The sequence below is a fragment of the Capricornis sumatraensis genome, chromosome 2 (genome assembly GCF_032405125.1).
Source record: "Capricornis sumatraensis isolate serow.1 chromosome 2, serow.2, whole genome shotgun sequence".
Taxonomy (NCBI): domain Eukaryota; kingdom Metazoa; phylum Chordata; class Mammalia; order Artiodactyla; family Bovidae; genus Capricornis; species Capricornis sumatraensis.
In genome coordinates, this window is record NC_091070.1 from 218,228,348 (window position 1) to 218,246,010 (window position 17,663).

The 17,663-nt window shown below is 57.5% G+C and overlaps 2 protein-coding genes across 3 annotated transcripts in view; both read right to left on the minus strand.

Moving 5' to 3' along the window:
* Positions 1-4,853: 4,853 nt before the first annotated feature.
* On the minus strand, positions 4,854-5,921 carry HES6 (hes family bHLH transcription factor 6). 2 transcript variants are annotated; one of them, XM_068966588.1, is made up of 4 exons: positions 5,841-5,921; positions 5,667-5,753; positions 5,495-5,570; positions 4,854-5,281 (listed from the first exon to the last, which is right to left on the minus strand). In XM_068966588.1, exons 1-4 carry the CDS (start codon positions 5,919-5,921, stop codon positions 4,854-4,856), a joined length of 672 nt encoding a protein of 223 aa, XP_068822689.1. The 2 variants fall into 2 exon arrangements, with proteins under 2 accessions (XP_068822689.1, XP_068822690.1); XM_068966589.1 differs by having other exon boundaries at positions 5,153-5,281; positions 5,535-5,576.
* A 7,158-nt stretch (positions 5,922-13,079) lies between these two features.
* The window catches only part of PER2 (period circadian regulator 2), a 28,486-nt gene continuing 23,902 nt past the window's right edge, over positions 13,080-17,663 (minus strand). Inside the window, exons 20-22 of the mRNA XM_068965642.1 lie at positions 16,810-17,002; positions 15,597-15,747; positions 13,080-13,271 (exon numbers count right to left, since the gene is read on the minus strand). Of these exons, the coding sequence (XP_068821743.1) occupies positions 13,080-13,271; positions 15,597-15,747; positions 16,810-17,002 (536 nt within the window). The remainder of the gene's footprint in view (positions 13,272-15,596; positions 15,748-16,809; positions 17,003-17,663) is intronic.

The following is a 17,663-nucleotide window of genomic DNA, read 5'->3' on the forward strand; positions in this document are numbered from 1 at the left end:
AGGAGAAGGAAGGCTGGGGGAGAGGCTGGAGCAGAGGCGAGGCGTGAGAGTCCAAAGAATGGGAGGACAAGAGGGAAGAGGACGGAAGAGGCAGGAAAAGAAGGAAGGAGGAAAAACAGGGAGGGGCAGAGGGGCGAGTGGGGACAGAAAGGGGATTTGGAAGGGATTTGCTCCCACCAGGCTTCCCCGGTGGCTCAGACGGTGAAGCGTCTGCCTGCAGTGCGGGAGACTCGGGTTGGACCCCTGGGTGGGGAAGATGCCCTGGAGAGGGAAATGGCAACCCACTCTAGTACTCTTGCCTGGAAAATCCCATGGACGGAGGAGGCTGGGAGGTTACAGTCCACGGTGTCACAAAGAGTCAGACATGACTGAGCAACCTCACTTTCTTTCTTTGCTCCCACGGTCGCAATTCATGCGCAAAGCAAGGCCAGTGCTATTGTTAAAGCCATTTGAACCCTAACCCACTCCTTCCCAGGAGAGCCACTGGCTTTTGCCATCCATGAACATCATCCATTCTCCGCTCAAAACGCAACCTACAGAGAGAGGAGTCCTCTATAATCAACTTACCGAAATCTGCACCCTGCTTCCACACCATAACGCCCTGTCCCCATGACCTGATTTATAATTTTTCTTGGCACGAACACACCACCTGCCAGAGCACGTATTTGTGTCTCCCTCATTACAGTATAAACTTGAGAAGAAACTTTAGCCACTAGAATGCTGTGCGCTGTGCTTAGCCACTCAGTCGTGTCTGATTCTGTGACCCCATGTGACTGGAGCTGCAGAAAGGACTGGGAGAAGTCAGGGAGACCACAGAGCAGCAAGCCCAAGGAAGATGTGGGCTGCAGAGAAGAGCCCTGTCTACAACCTGAGAAGGAATGGGCAAAGAGGAAGCAGGAAAACTAGACAGAGAACAGTGTCTTAAGAATGACATTCTTGATAGTGTCGGATGCTCTAACATTTAGGACTTCTCCAGAGACTGCCAGAAGCTTCCAGTAGAATGGTGGGAAACGGAAAACAGTGAAATTTTATTAGCAGCAAGCAGGTGAGGAAATGAAAAAAAGTTTAAGAATGAAGACTGCTCTCAAGAAACCTGTGAAGGAAGAAACAGGCAGACAGTTAACTAGGAGAGACCCGATGAAGTCTGAACAAATTTCCTGGGATGGAGCTGTCAGGGGTGACAGAGAGCATGGCCTGGCCATTGACTGAGATGTCTAGGAGCCATACACAATTTCCCCAGGTTAAGCTGGGGCAGGATCTGCAGGGGAGAGGAAGATGGTGCCTGAGTGTCATCTGCCGACAACAGAGGGGCAGAATGACAACTAGGCGCAGAACAGATACGGCCACAGTTACCATCTTTGTGGGGAGGGGCCGGTGGGCAAATTTTTGTACCGGGATGGAAGAGTAGAAAAGCCTGGGAGCTCCCAAGAGGAGCTAAAAGCCTCCTCCTTTCAGACCCACTTAAGCCCAGTAACTGTCTTTAAGAACCTGATGAGCTCTGCATTCCTCTGGCTGCTTTTTAACCAGGCACCGCCTTTGTCGACCTCTGGGATGTATTTTAGCAGCCTGGGGCCTCTGTGGGTTCTTGTTTGTCCAGTTCCTCGACAGTAAGGCTCTGGTCGGCCTCATCTCTGTTATCGTTGCACATAACAGGTGTTCACTGCAATTGTAGAGTGAACGGTGGGCAGAGCGGAGGCGCGGTCACGAAACGGTCTGTAACATTCGTCTTTCCTACTCGAGAAAACTGCTTCCATGACACAGCCTGAAACGACCCCCTTCTTCCTCGACACCAGTCGCTGTCGGCTTTGGTCGCACTTTCCGAGAGGCCGGGGCGCTTTTAACACTCCCGACGACCAGGTCTCCTGGTGGCCCGAAGTGTTCGGGGGCCCTGAGCTGGAGTCGCGGGTGGAAGGCCCGAGCGGCGGGGCGCCGGCGCCTTCATCACTCCCTTTCCTGGTCCCGGGGCGGCGGAAAGGACCGCAGCCCAGCCTCTGCTGACCAAAGAGCCGCTTAACCGACGGCGCGAGACGCCTAGGCGCCGTTGGGTTCTTTGGGTTCGGGCGGGACGAACCCGGAGCTGGAGGCAGCGTGGGGAGGGGCCACCAGGCCGCAGAGGCCCCTGGGAGTCGTAGTTCTGACACTGCCTGCAGGATCCTCGGGGAAAGGAAGATCAAAGGGCTGGGACTACATTTTCCAGAACTCACCGCGTGAGCGTGGCGGCGTGCCGGGGGCGTGGCCAAGAGCCGGTCGCCTCCAAAAGCTCCGAAAGCGTCCGAGCTCCTACGAGCGCTTCCCGAACACATCCGAGCGCCTCCGGGTGCTTCCCGAATGCCTCCGAGCTCCGGGTGCTACCCGAATACCTCCGAGCGCCTCCAGGGCTGTCGAACATCTCTGAGCTCTAGCGTCCGACAGCAGGGCGCCTCCAAACGCCTTTCGGGAGGGTGGGGGGGTGGAAATCAGTAGTTTTTCGGCGGTGATTTGTGATGCCTATCTCACGTCTAAGTGTCAACATTGAGGAGAATGCAGGGAGACCAACAGGATGGAAATGGACTTGAGCTCGAGGGCACTTGGATGTAACCAAATGGACCAGAGGGGCTTACTGGGCAGGAGTGACGGAACATTTCTGAACTCAACATTCGGAAAACTAAGATCATGGCGTCTGGTCCCATCACTTCATGGCAAATAGATGGGGAAACAATGGGAACAGTGACAGACTTTATTTTGGGGGGGGCTTCAAAATCACTGCAGATGGTGACTGCAGCCGTGAAATTAAAAAACGCTTGCTCCTTGGAAGAAAAGTTATGACCAACCTAGACAGCATATTAAAAAGCAGAGACATTACTTTGCCAACAAAGGTCCGTCTAGTCAAAGCTATGGTTTTTCCAGTGGTCATATATGGATGAGAGTTGGACTATAAAGGAAGCTAGGAGCTGAAGAATTGATGCTTTTGAACTGTGGTGTTGGAGAAGACTCCTGAGAGTCCCTCGAACTGCAAGGAGATCCAACCAGTCTATCCTAAAGGAAATCAGTCCTGAATATTCATTGGAAGGGCTGATACTGAAGCTGAAACTCCAATCCTTTGGCCACCGGATGCAAAGAACCGACTCATTTGAAAAGACCCTGATGCTGGGAAAGATTGAAGGCAGGAGGAGAAGGGGACGACAGAGGATGAGATGGTTGGATGGCATCACTGACTCGATGGACATGACTTTGGGTAAACTCCAGGAGTTGGTGATGGTCAGGGAGGCCTGGCGTGCTGCAGTCCATGGCGTCACAAAGTCAGACATGACTGAGCAAGTGAACTGATTTTTATTATTATTTTTGACCACACACATCATGTGGGATCTTAGTTCCCCAACCAAGGATTGAACCTGTGCCCCCATTGTTGCAAGCACAGAGTCTTAACCACTGGATCATCGGGGAAGCTCCAGGGAGAGACGTTTTAAAGCAAAGATATACACTGGACAGGAGACCTAGGTGTGAATCCTAAACTGTCACCCCTTGACTAGGCCTGGGCGCTGCCAACCCTAAGAGAGAACAAGAATAAGCTTGGGGTTCTGGGGCAGGAGATGTGGCAGCTGGGCTCCTTGTGGCAGGGACTGCGATCAGCTCACCACATGACCTGCAGGCCCTGACCCAGCCCAAGAGGGTGGGCTCCCTACACCCCAGCTGCCTGTATCCCTCTTTCCAGGGTTGCTGACCTCCTGGGCTCAATTTGGCCTTAAGTCCAAACTGCCTGGGCCATGAACTGGGTGGGTCTCTGTGTCCCTGAGGTCACTGGCAATGGGGAAGCTCGCTCTTCAGTAGAGAAAAGTAATCACCTAAGTGGACAGATGTCTGCACCACACTCATGGACCCAACAGGCTTCTGAAAGAAACTTCCACACCATGTGGCTAGCAGTCAGGTATCAGTTTTATTCCCGGAAGTTCACAAACAAGGGAATGGTCTGGGAACCAGCCGTTTCCTTTCTCCTTAGTGACTCGAGACAAACTCCATGCTTGAGTTTCCATCACCAGGAACACACACAGTTCCCGGGGAGAGCAAGCCAGGTCCAAGGACCTGCAGGGGAAACCCACCTGGAATGGCCTGGCCATAGCGAAGTGGAAGCACTGTCCACCACGAGATGCACCATGGGGCGTCCATCACCATCGCCTCCACCCTTCTTTGTTTGTTGACAGTGAGAAGTTTTAAATCCACTCATGGCATTAGATGTGGGGAAAATGTGCTTGGCTTTGTATTTCTGCATTTGACTGACACCTTAATGACACCACAGCATTCAGCAATACTTCAGAAGGGTAACTACGTCTCCAGAAGGCTTTATTTAACACAATTGTAACCATCGATGGCAACCTAATACACAAGATCAAGTGTGCTAAATGCAAGACATACCGAGAACCCTGCTTCTCTGTGGCAGCTCTGGGCAGTCCTGCAGAATGCCTCCCCCGTGTCCTGGCTGAATGGCCAGGGCTGCCAGGGCCTGAGGTCTCCTTCTGCCAGGACACTAGTGCCCAGCACCCAGGAGAGACTCAGCTCCGTTCCATCACCTCTGCCCCCAGACCCACAGGGCGCCTGAGAAGTCTGGGGCAGGCCAATCCCAGAGAACCCTGGGAGCCCTACAAGATTTCTCCTCCCGCCTGTAGCTCCCTCCCTCCATCCACCAGAGGGCTGGGGCGGGGGAATGCATAAACATTCTTCCCGCAAGTAAAAAGGGGCCTGGCTGGACTGGTTATGCGGGACTGAACAGCAGGACCGGGAAATATCCAGAACCCTGCCCGCCACATCTGGACCCCAGGGAGGAGGGAACGGAACCTGGGAAGGCAGGGCCCACCCCGCAGGCCCCAGGTTGGCGTTGGTCACCAAGGCCTCCAGACACTCTGGGCCAAGCGGGCAGCGGTTAGGCTGCCCTGGGCTGCGGGCACCGAGTCCGTCCCCTCGGCAGGCGGGGCCCGGCTCAGTTCAACCTCGGGGACCTCCTCTAGGTCTGAGGACTGGTCCTCCCCGGAGACCCGGGGGCTGGGCAGGGGGGACTCCAGGGCGCCTCCTACGAGCCAGTTGCTCCGCCCCGGGGCTGCGGGCGGCGCGGACAGGGCGTCCCCCAGCAGATCGCGGAAGCTGCTGCCCTCGCGCAGCGGCATGGACTCGAGCAGGTGGTTCAGGAGCTCGGCGGCGACGGTAGCGTCGATGGCCTGGCACGTGGACACGAACGTGTGCACTTCGTGCATGCACTGGATATAGCCGGCGGCGAAGCGCTCGCTGGCTTCCGCTTGCAGCTGCTCGCGCTCTGCGCTCGGGGAAGAGAGCCGCGCCGGGTCCCGTGAGCCGCGACCGCTGTGGCCCGGCCCGCCCGGCCCGCGGGAACGAAGCTCACCCAGGAGACGCGGGGGGCGCCCCCTGCCCCGGGCCAGGGAAGTCCTCAGTGGAGCCGCGCCGCGACAGGCCGGGCGAACGCGCCCCACCACGACCCCCGCCCGCCGCGCTCCCGGCCGCCACTCACCGCGCGCCCGGCCCCGCAGCGCGCCCTGCACGCGCCGCACCGTGAGCTCGAGCACCTCGGCGTTCTCCAGCTTGGCCTGCACCTGCGCCGCCGGGGAGGGGAGGTGAGGCGAGGCCGGCCCGCGGGCCCGCAGACCCTGGACACCTCCCACCCTCGACCCCGCTGGCCTCACCTCGGCGCCCGCCAGCAGCAGCCTCAGCTCCTGCAGGCTCTCGTTGATCCGCGCGCGCCGCTTCTTCTCCACCAGGGGCTTCCGGGCCTGCGGGAAGCGAGAAATTGAGTCCCGGCCCTGCGTGGCCACCCGAGCCCGCCCGCTCCCTCGCCGATCCGCGGATACAGCCAGCACCTTGCGGTCCCCGCGCGCCTCGCAGCCGTCCTCATCCTCCCGGCCCGCGCGGTCCCGGCCCGGCGCCAGGAGCGGAGCCATGACGCGCACCGCCGGGAGCCCGGCGAGCGCTACAAGCGAGCGCGCCCCTCGCCGCGCAAAGCCCGAAGCCACCGCCCTTGTCCCCTTGCGTCTTCCGCGGAGTCCTCGCACCAGCACCCGATCCCGCTCCTTTTATAGCACCTTATTTGCATCTCAATACGCCAATTGCTTGTGCGGGCCAATGGCAGAGGCCCGCTTTGTCCGGCCCCGCCGCCGGGGTCGGCCAGCAGCTGGCGAGGCGTGGCCTGCAGCCGGGGACTTGGTGGGTGGGGGGAGAAAGCCCAGCCGGGCCTCCGAGCAACCCCCGCGTTGGCGAGGGGGAGTGGGCACCCGAGGGGGCGATGACCCCGAGGGCTATGGCCCCGGGTGCGCTTGTTTCCCTTCCGACCCTGAACCGGTCGCCCAGGTCTGCTGCGCGCGAGAGCAGGAGCGCGCCCATCCCTTCAACCATCCATTCGCGCTTGACTTCCTTCACCTAAGATGCCACAGGAGGGGGACCCTTCAGCGCGCGTGCTGGGGTCCTGGAAGCTACAGCCACAGCAAAGACCGCGGTCTCCGAAGCTGGAGGGAGCCACAGGTCCGGTCTGGGGAGGCTGCAGAGTCCCAGGGAGGTGAGGGCCCTAAGGGCAGCAGGGGTGGGAGCGAGCCCCTGCCCCCTCGCGTTTCTAGCGGACTTGTGGGCCCTGATACCAGGGTCTCAACGCCGCCTGCAGCCCCCTCGGGGATCCTAGTGGGGCGGGGTCCGCAGGCCCGCCCTCAACAGCTCCAACTCTCGGACCTCCTTCTCTAGTCATTGGTCCTTTCCTGGTCCTCATCGCCCTCCCATCTCCTTCTCGGCCCCTCCGCTCCCCGACCCCCTTTCACCTTCCTTTCCCCCTCCCTCTCCTCCCTCAATATACCCACCGCCGCCCGGCCTTCCCTCCCCCGCCCACCCCCGACATTATCTGGTTCTCACCCCCCACCCCCTCCCACGCCCCCGTCCGCAACCCAAGCTCGCCCTGCCGCATCCTGCCCTCCCTGGTCCCACACCCCTTTCCGTTCGGCCCGGGCCCCGTCCCCAGCCCCTGGGCTCCCTCTCCCCCCAGCCCTCCCCCTCCCTCCCCCGCCCCTCGCCGGGCTGGCGGAGGCCGCCGTCTGGTCCCCGTAACTTGATGCCCGTGACAGTTGGCAGCTGCAGCCGCTTCGGCAGAGAAAAGCGGCAGCCCAGCCAAGAGCGACAGGTGTTGGCCGCGCCTTTGTCTCGGCCGCTTTGTCACCAGGGCGGGCGCGGGGGTGGGTGCGCCTGTGTCCGCCAGACGACCGCCACCCCCAAGGCCGGCCGCCCATCTGCCGGCCCGGCCTCTTTGAGGGTGGGGTGCGTGGGTGGTGGGGCGGCACCCTGGGGACCCCAGCCTGGCCCCAGCGCCGAAGGCCTAGGTCCACGCGCTCTCCTGGCAAAGCCGGGATACCAGTTTGCCTTCAGGCGGCCAGGGCTTGTACCGGGCACACAGAGAGCCTTATACCTCGAGCGCCTGGGATCTCCCTTAAAGGGCTCCTTCCCTACAGTTCAGGCCGCAGCTCCCTTTCCATCTTCCCGGTGGAAGGGCCTGCTGCTTTCCTCCCGGGACTGGGACCGTCAGGGTCTGGTTCTGCGCCCCTCCAGGTTATAAGCATCCTTGGCTAGGGGTGCTCTAACCAGGACCCCAGCACAACCCCCAGCACAGAGCCTGGTGAAGCAGAAGCCCTGGGCTGGGAGGGAAGATGGAGTGTCTGGAGCCTAGCTGGAGGGAGCAGAAGAAAGAAACATCCAGGGACAGCAGGGTGGCCGGGTGGCAGGACTGGGCTACAGACGCCCACCTGGGCCCCCCACTATCTGAAGATGGCTCTGGCAGCCCTCCGGTGTCTACTTTACTTCAGGTTCCCCACCAGAGGGATCTCCACAATAGGACAAGCTTGAGAGTTCTGATGGTTCCCAAAGGTGGCTCGGCAGGTAAAGAACCCTCCTGCCAATGCAGGAGACACAGGAGACTCGGGTTTGATCCCCTGCTCTGGAAGATCCCCTGGGGAAGGGAATGACAACCCACTCCAGTACTCTTGCCTGGAGAATCCCATGGACAGAGGAGCCTGGTGGGCTACAGTCTGGGGGCTCTGTACAAGGAGCTGGACACGACTGAGCGACTAAGCCCAAGCAAGGCCAGCTCACCTCTGTGAGCCCTGGGTGGGTAGGGGCTCTGGGATTCGGGGCCTCCCTGGGCAGCCCTTCTGCTGGTCCTCACTTGGCCGTCTCTTTGCTTTTCCGAGCAGGGCGCTGATGCACTCCCTGCTCTGCATTGCTCACCCGGGCAGGAGCCTGCTCCTCTCCTTCAAACGCCCTGTGCGCTTCCCGGTCTCCCTCATAGGCCGTAGGGGAGGAAGCTCAGCCCTTGTTCTCCCATCCTCCCCTGCCTGATCAGAAGCTTGACGGCCCTTCCCCCTCCTATAGTGGAGGGCCGGACGGAGCGCGAGAGGGGCTTGAGTAGTGGAACCCGAGAGACCCCATAGCTGGCCTGGAACTTCACTTTTCTTCACCATTTAGACAGCACCCCAGGGAGCAAGATCCCACCCCCATGCCCAGGAATGGCAGTTAAGTTGCCCTACTTTGAGGAACTCAGATATGGAAAAACCAACTCGGTGATGTTTGTTACACTCTTGACTCTTAGCCCTCCCATTATTGACTGTATTGTTTGAATAAGATCAAACGAGTATTTTAGAATGCTCTCCAGGATAAGCACTTTATATTGGAACAGGATGATCGGGGTTCTGGGGAAGGCCGATGGGGAACTGGAAGTGCAGGAAGAGTGATAAAGGCCAACGGTGCAAACAAGAAATGAAAGGCAACTCAGAACCCCGGGAAAAACAAAAAGCTGCCCAAGGAGAGAAACGTAACCTTAGTACTTACTTGGCTCAGTAGCCAATTCTTTCACAGTCACAACAGGGTAATATGGCTCATAGCGTTTCAAGATTTAGAGTCAATCTACGAGTGAGCGAAAGTCACTACGTCATTGTGTCTTTCTGTAGATTGATAGAAAAGGCTTAATGGTGGTCATAGGATATAAAGCTAACTTTGTGAAAACAAGACAGGTGACAGTTGTCACGAGAAGATGGCTGAGCAAGGGCTAAGGATCTCCAAAGCCTGATCTTACATGGGGTCGGGGGGCCTTGAGGAATGCTGTCTAGAATTGAAGGAAAGAGGATTCAGTGCTGGGACATGCCTCAGTCTAAGTAGCCTTGGGACAAAAACCACAAGTATAGAGTAGGGTTGGAGAAAGAAATGACAGCCCACTCCAGGATTCTTGCCTGGAGAATCCTCTGGACAGAGGAGCCTGGCAGGCTACAGTCCATGGGGTTGCAAAGAGCTGGACACGACTGAGCGACTAAATCACCACCATAGTGTAGGGTGTGTGAGTCAGCAAAATCCTCCTCCAGCAAAATCCTTCCAGCTAGATCGGAAGTTGCCCAAGGCCTCATCTTTGAAGCCAGCCTGTTTCCTTTAATGGGCCCACTGGCTGGCGGGCCTGGCCTCTCCCTCCCAGAAACCAGGCTTCTCCATCTCAGGACCAGCATGCCCTTTCTCTCTCCTTGTACATGGCCTCCCCTAGCAGACCCACTTCCTGCCATTTGTTGCTTGGACTGAGCCCACCTTCAAAGGTTGCCTGAGCGCAGACTTCCTGAGCATTTGGGCTCTTTGATCCCCATATCCAAAGACAGACCCCAACAGAGGCTGGTCAGCGCAGCAGTGGCCTCAGGGAGACCAGTTAGCGGCAGGGGTGGCAAGCCATAAAATCCGCAGGGAACAAAGGCGGTGGCCAGCCTATGGATGTCCAGGCCCCTGGTGGGCAATCAGCCCAGCGGCTTGGAGAAGCTCCTTTTGGTTTGGAAATAAAGGGGAGGGGTGCCCTTGGGGTTAAACGGTAGATAAAAATGCAGCTAAACACCCTGAGGTCTCCCAGAATTTCAGTGAAGCAGGCGGATCTCCACATCTGGCCACTGAAGGGGTCTGCAGAGGCCTCTAGGTCCACTGGGAGGACTTAGCTTCCCCACCCCCAACCACCACCTGGCTCCAGGCGGCCAGGACGGGAGGCGAGAGCCAAGCCTTCCTCCTCCTGTTCAGGGAGCTTTGGGAAGGCTAGGCACCAAGTCTGGGACCCACGATGGTCTGGTATGAAGTGGGAGGTAGCGAGAAGCAGCCCCCGCTGTTTTGGCCAGGCCCTGCAAGGTCTCGCTGCTGTGGGAGGAAGCACGGGGGTGGGGCAGGAGGAGGCTGTGCCGCGCTGCCTATATCACCTCTGGTGGAGACACGAGGCCGTTCTGGCCTCAGACCCTTCTGACCTCGCTGCCTTCAGCCCTGGGCCAGTGCACAGGCAGCCAGCCCCGGTGGGACAGACATCCTAGAGCGGGCAGGGAGAGAGAGGAGCAGGTGCCTGGGCTCACCGCAGAGCGGGTGTGAGTACCAGGGGCCGAGCTGAGCGGCCCTTCTCCCCATCTGTGAGTGAGAAACCGCGGAGGGGCTGGACTCCAGGATGAGATCTACAGCAGGGAGTCCCCTGTAGCTCAGGTGGTAGAGTCCGCCTGCAACGCAGGAGACCCAGGCTTGAGCCCTGGGTCGGGAAGATCCCCTGGAGGGCATGGCAACCCACTCCAGGATTCCTGCCTGGAGAATCCCATGGACAGAGGAGCCTGGCGGGCTACAGTCCACGGGGCACAACGAGTCAGACACGAGTGAGTGACTAACACTGCATTACAGGGAGATCGCTGGGGTGGGGGCTGCGTGTCACACACACACACACACACACACACACACACACACACACATGCATGCACACATGGCAGGAGGGCCAGCAAGAGGCACACTGTGCGTGAGAAGAGGTGAGGAGCGCCTTGGAGACAGAATAGTTCCTAAAGCAGAATTTCTAGGGTTCATCTTAGAAAAATCACTTGATAATCTTTGTCTCTATTCAGGTTCCTATTCCTCTGTGCTATATTAAAAATACAGAAATAAAAATAGGGACTTCCCTGGTGATCCAGTGGTTGAGAATCTGTGCTTCCATTGCAGGAGGCACAGGTTTGATCCCTGGTCCAGGAACTAAGTAAGATCTCACACACCGTGCAGAAAAGAAATAAACGAACAGAACTCAGGCTCCTATTTCTCTGTGCTATATTAAAAATATACAAAATAAAAATATACTTGCTTTATTTACCAATTTTCTAAAAGGCAAAAAAGTCATAGAAAGACACAAGCAGCCCAACAAACATATTGCACTGGGTGAAGAAAGTCTGGCTTGAGCATAAACCAACCACTCGTCCGGCAAGGCTTGACGTGTTGTTACACAGACTCTGAGAGCTTATTTACATACCTTTTCGGGAATATATTAAAAAGAAGGCTCAGTTTAAAATTGAGAGGAAGCCTTGTAACGCCCATGTAAGCACACACACTAGAGAGAACAAGACTGGATGCGTGTCGGCACCGTGGAAACAGTTTCACAAGCTGCTCCTACGGTCCACTGCTCAGCACGCGTCGAAGCTACATGGCACCTAATCAACAGGCAGACATAAATAGTAAGATAATGCTGATGGTAAACATTCAATAACAGGAGAGAACCTTTTGGCAGTTCAGGTAAAGTCAATGCAACCTTGACTATCCCTTGACGATCTGACTCAGGCAAGAAGCCGTTTGTAGCATCTGATCGCCACACAAACTCACAGACTACACCTTGCCTTGGGGATCTGAAGATGCTGCTTTTACGTTTAAAAAAATAATTAAACTTTTTGCATTTATGAAAAGTAAGGTTGATATTCAGGCATAAAATAATTTTACTATGAAAACCAACTGGATTACAAGGAGGCTTCACCTATTCTAGTAGCTGCTTCTCCATCAAAGGATGGGCGGGGGCGGCCGGGGGGAAGCTGCTTTCTTTGAAGTTGCTACGGACTCAGTGCAACTGTAAGTCAATCGTTTCATCAACGGGCAGCTTCTCATTCACTCCAGGGACCAGTATAACATTTTTTTCTAAGCTCTCTTTGGGATATACGATGCGATGTGAGGTTTTGCAAAAAGGTGAGCAGTCTGGTCTCACTCTTCCCCGGGTGTCCTCCCAAAAGTGCCAGCGACAATAGGGGACGTCTCTGCAGAGACCGGAAGCGGCATCAGTGAGTGAAGGCTCATGAAAAGGGTGCGGGGCGCCCAGCTCAGCCAGGAGGAGTGGCTGGCTTGGCTGCGCCAGAGCTGACGCCTGGCAAGTGCCAACGATGGACCAACACGCGCCGAGTCCCAAACATGGAGGTCACAGCCTGGCTGGGAGGAGCCAAGTGCCGAGACGGGGACGGCCAGCAGCACGCTTTCACTGACACGCGGGCATCCCAGTCTGAACAAGATGCACGGATGCTGCAGCAACAGCCGGAAGGGTCTGCGCCGTGTTTCCGAGGACGTGTGACTTCCGTGGTGGAGCTGGCCACAGGAACCTGTCGGCTTCTTTCATCCGCAGCCCGCAGTTCAACCTGATTTGCCCTGGACGCACACTCTGTCAGATGAACCGTTTGCTGCAGCTGCACTGGGGGCTGAAGCCGCGGGTTTCTCAAACTACGCACCGTTTAATGCGAAACGTTTTGAAAAGGAGGTTTTTGAAAGAAAATAAGCAGAGGCTGTGATCTCCACTTGGTAGGTTTCAAAGACATCAGTCTGACTAAATAATTTAGAGAAAAAGCCGCCCCCGGAGAGGACAGAATTTGATCTGACCCAAACACAAACACAAACGCGGGGCAAGCCCTGGACCGCTGCTCCAGCGGGGAGCCCCTGGGACCCCCGGCGGGTGGGCGCAGCCTGGGCGCGGCCTGGGGACAGCCCGCGGGAGCCAGCAGACCCGGGACGGCCCGTCTGAGGACGCGTGGGGGCGCCCAGCCGCCTTCCCGACCCAAAGAGGCAGGCAGGAAGGTCTCCTTCCCCTGTCCCCGAACACCCTGTATTTGTATTTTATTCATAAATATAAAATAGCATTTCTTCGCAAACGTCTTCTGCCCTCCATGGTTTTAAATCACCCCTTCAGGAAACTATGGGTTTTTTTCTAAAACAAAAAAAGCCACAAAAGTGTATCCGTCCGTCTCACCCGAGACGCGCGCGAACCCGGCCCCGCCCCAGAGCGCCGCCTAGCGGACGTCGCTGGCGGCGCGGCCGCCCTGGGGAGGGGCGCTGCGCCTGCCGCTCGTTTCCGGGCCGCGGGCGGGCCCACTCTCCCCTTCCTTGGTCTCTGTCACTTCGCTGAGCCCCGGCGTAGGGATGTCTTCCTCGTATGACACACAGAGGTTGTCTTCTCCCTCGTTTTCACAGTAAACACATCCCTTAAAAGAAAAATGTAAATCAGTAACGAAAATGAGATCTTTGGTACAACAGTTCAGTCTGAACAAGGCGCAGGTGACCAGGTGTCCACCGTGAGGCTGCTGGCAGGTGAGGAGGTGCCACTGGGCTGTGGGGCTTGCTTCGTCCCCGATCCGAGTCCCCTGGGAACCTTATCTGAGAGGCAGCTTTGCACAGTGAGGCGGGGGCATCAACCAGAGGCCCTGGTCCCAGTGCTCCTCCTTCTGCCTGCGTGACCTGGAGTGGTACTTACCTTCTCTGACCTCAGTGTTTTAATCTGTAGAATGGGACAGCAACAAGCTACCGACTTATTTGTTCCTCCTCATGTTGAACACCTATCTGTTAAGCATCTGTTGTGTTCTAGGCTCGTTCTAGGAACCGGGATTCAGCAGTGAAGAGAGGAAAATCCATACCCCATTAGAGATCTCCTAGTAGCCGGAGGAGAGGTGCTCCGAGGTGTTTTATGAGACGGGAAGTGCTGGGCTGACGTGGAACGAGGCACGTGAAGACTGTCATTTTACAGTCAACGTTCAGAAAAAGCCACCAAGAGCGACTGTAGTGGCTTTAAAATACGCCCACACATTTTTTGGTATTCCTTCCTCCAAAGGAGGAGGCCTGGACTCTGACGTGCCTCTAACAAAGCGGAGGTGATGCAGGTTGTCACAGACCCCCAGCCTCCTGGCCCCATGCCCTCAGGGGAGGCTGGGATCTTGTCCTGAGGACATGTAAGCAGCGCCAAGGTCAGATCTACGGGGCAAGGAGCAGAGGCCTCCTGCCAACAGCCAGCCCCCACAAGCATCGCGGGAGGGACCACCCTCGGAAGCAGATCCCCCAGCTCCGGTCCTGCCCCCGGAGGCAGGAGCCCAGCCATTATCTTCCACCCTTAGGAGAGGACCGGAGCCAGAACCACCCAGCTAAGCGGCTCTTAAATTCCAACCCAAGAAACAGTGGGGACAATAAATGGTTCTTATTCTAAGCTACTAAGTTTGGGGTTATTTGCTGTGCAGCAGTAAATCATCTGGGGCTTCCCAGGTCCCTCAGATGGTAAAGAAACTGCCTGCAATGCAGGAGACCCAGGTTCGATCCCTGGGTTGGGAAGATCCCCTGGAGGAGGGCATGGCAACCCACTCCAGTATTCTTGCCTGGAGAATCCCATGGACAGAGGAGCCTGGAGGGCTACAGTCCGTGGGGTCACAGAAGAGTCGGACACGACTGAGCAACATACACACACAGTGACGGTAGGTCAATAACACAACTCTATGTGGAAAGACAAGGAAGCCAGAGTGAGCGTGTGTCTGTGTGAGGAGAGGGGAGCCCCAAGCAGAGGGCAGGGCACAAAGGCCCTGGGGCAGGAGCCTCGTGATGGTCTTCAGCAAACAGCCAGAGAGGCGGGAACACAGGGGGACGGGGGTTGTGGGGAGGGGGCGACCCGGTTTAACGGCTTTATGGCACTTTCCTCTGCCTGTGATCACGGGATGGAGACCCGGGAGGGGCGCAGGGCTGGGGTGGGGAGCAACGTGGTCTTGCGTGGGGAGCAGAAGGCAGCTGGCATGGACCAGGGTGGTGATGCTGGAGGCGATGGGAAGCGGCTGCTTTCCACCCCCCTGGAAGGTCAGGCCAGCGTGCCCTGCCAGTGGACTTTATCAGGGTACGAGAGGAGGGGAGTCCAGGCCCGTGGTCTGAGCAAGTGGAGTGGCGCGGAGTCGCCCTGGAGGAGTGGGTGGGAAGAGAATGGCTGGGCAGGCTGTCTCTGGGGAAACCCGGGAAGTTCCCCAGAGGTGGACGCCGGTGGGGCTCGGCGTGTAGATGCCACTTCCCATGCGGAGGCGGGAGCTGACCGTGCCGGGGCAGTTTGCACAGAGAAGGCCGGGCACCCCGGAGCCTGGCTGTGTCCATTCTGGGGAAGTGAGCAGGAGAAGGGAGCTGGGGTACAGAGACACCCTCAAGAAGGAACAGACAGCATGGGGGCAGCCGCTTAGAGTGGGAGGAGGGCTTGCCGTCCCCTGCTTCTTATGGTCTACACGGATGTTGAGGGTTTAGGATAGAAGAAGTGGTCTGTGTTTTAATTGTGACGACAACTCAAAAGATTTTCAAATTTCAGCATGTGATTGACATTAGACATTTTGGAGACCTTTTTGGAAACAGCGTTGAAAAGCCACTGGAAGGAAGTTCTTTGAAGGACATCTAACAGTGTCGTGGTTTTTTTTTTTTCTTTCTTTTTTTTTCAATGCTCTCATCTAATCTTCAAAGTTTTAAATGTATAGCGCCTTGGAACGCCATGTCAGGAAGCGCCCTGTCCCAGAGCTTACCGCCACGTCGATGGCCGTGGGCACGCCGCCCAACCGCATCCACGGGTGGACGTCCTGCAGTTCCTGCTTCTGCCCGTCCGTGAACCTGGGCTGGAACCTGTGCAGTGCCTTCAGCTTCTCCCTGTCTTCCTGCAGGACTGTCTCCAAGTTTCTTCACGAAATAGGGAGAAACACGGACGCTTTAGAATGCCTCAAGCGTTATCTTTTTTAAAGTATATGCTCATTTTCTACCAGTCCTTCCAGTATTATTCACGTAATTTTATTTTAATTGATTAATGTATCCTTTTTTTTGCCCACACTCCTCAGCATCGAGGATCTTCCCTGACCAGGGACGGAACCTGTGGCCCCTGCAGGGGAAGTGTGGGGTCTTCACCACTGGACCCCAGGGAAGTCCTACTCATGCAATTTTAGATGATTTTGTTTAACTTTCCTTTCCACTTAAATTACCCTATTTGAGGTAACAATCTCTCTAGGAAATAATCTGTAGTTTTTCTATGAAAACGATACACCAAGTTCTGGCTTTAATTTTAGTTTAGATCAGCCACAGGAGCTGAGTACCTGCAGACACTTGTTTCTGCACCTGGGAGCTTCTCACCAGTGAGGTGGTGATCACCAGTGAGGTGGATAGTAGATAAGCCCTCCCTGCCACGTGCTACCCTGGCCTGCCTTGCAGCGGCCCTGGAGATGGAGCCCCAGGCTGGCCTGGCCCAGAGCCCTGGTTGTTCTGAGCCTTGGGGTAAATCACCCCCACCAAGGGGGCACTGCACAGGGTCAGGGACCCTAATGGGTTCCAGGTCCTTGGAGTGGTCAGAACTGAGGCACAGACCAGGCTCCCTGAAGAGTAGCTGGTGGCCTGGGATGGTCACCCACCTTGACTCTTGGTTTCTGCATCTCTGAGACAGATAGACAGACAGACACACACACACACCACTGACCACACAGGGTTATTGGCAGCAGAGCAAAAGAGACGACATTGGCACAAATGCTTCGTACACGGCAAGTGACAGCCTGGAGGGTCCCTGAGCAGTGGTCCTGGAGGCTGGGAGCAGGGCCTCCGCAGGGCTCCATGCGGCCGGCCAGCCACCTGGAGGGGCCCCTTCTAGCGGTGCCCTCCGCTCCATCTGAGATAAGGCTGGGGGAAGTCCTCTGGCCTCACAGTTTGGGGGGATCCCGAGCCCAGCCCCACACCGTCCCAGGAGGGGCGAGCGGCTACCGTGCAGGCATCTGGTAGGTCATCCTGACGCTGTCGTCCGTGTCGGCCATCAGCAGCCAGACGGGGTCCTGGAGGACACCCCGGAGCAGGCGCCCAGTCCCGCCCGCCTCCGCCTTCGCCGCTGCTCCTTGGTTATTCTCCGAGGAGTCGACGCTTCCGAAATACCTGCTGGTGTGGCTCGTGTTGCTGCTGCCTTTAAAACACAGAGTGCCGCAGGTCACGGCCTCGCGCTCAAGTAGGCCCTGTAAGGGCAGGGCAGCTACCGTGCGTGCTGGGGGATGTCCCTTCTCTTTTTCCAACGGTCCAATTCTCTGGATGATAATTTAGAAATCATGTAAAGAGTGAGTATCAGCAGGGACCACAGAGGTGACTCTCTGCTGGCGAGGCCGGGGGCGTCCAGGCAGGGCCCCATCTAAGAGGCTGTGCTCTCCCCGCCCTGGCCTCCCGGGGGAAGGGGGCTCTGCCCAGGTGAGGGAGGCGGGGCGCTTACAGCCTGGGGGCATGCGTGTGCGCTGCTCTCGCCGGGCAGCTCCGGGCCACACTGCACCACCCTGGCCGGTACCGCCTGAGGCCACACACCAGCGCCCACCAGGGGAGCCACTCGGGACGGTGCAGCACTGCCTGACCTCCTGGCACACACGGGGAGCCCCAGGGAGGGTCCAGCCAGGGACGGGGGTGCGGGGCTTGCTGTGCCCACCGATGCGGGGAGTGACAGGTGACAGAGGGAGCCGGGCCTGGCCACGAGGCAGGAGGAGGGGGCCCATGGCCCGTGTGAGGCTCCGAGGAGCCGCCCGGGGTGCAGCCGGAAGCTGCGCAGTCAGGAAGGACCCTGACGCTGGGCCCAGCAATACAGC

What these genes read in the sequence shown, in the direction of transcription:
- HES6 (XM_068966588.1), bottom strand. Translation starts at nt 5,921, where the DNA reads ATGGCTCCGCTCCTGGCGCCGGGCCGGGACCGCGCGGGCCGGGAGGAT. An exon ending in TGCTGCTGGCGGGCGCCGAG is followed by an intron (nt 5,571 to 5,666) that starts GTGAGGCCAGCG and finishes GCGCAGGTGCAG; the next exon opens with GCCAAGCTGGAGAACGCCGA. An exon ending in GCTGCGGGGCCGGGCGCGCG is followed by an intron (nt 5,282 to 5,494) that starts GTGAGTGGCGGC and finishes CCCCGAGCGCAG; the next exon opens with AGCGCGAGCAGCTGCAAGCG.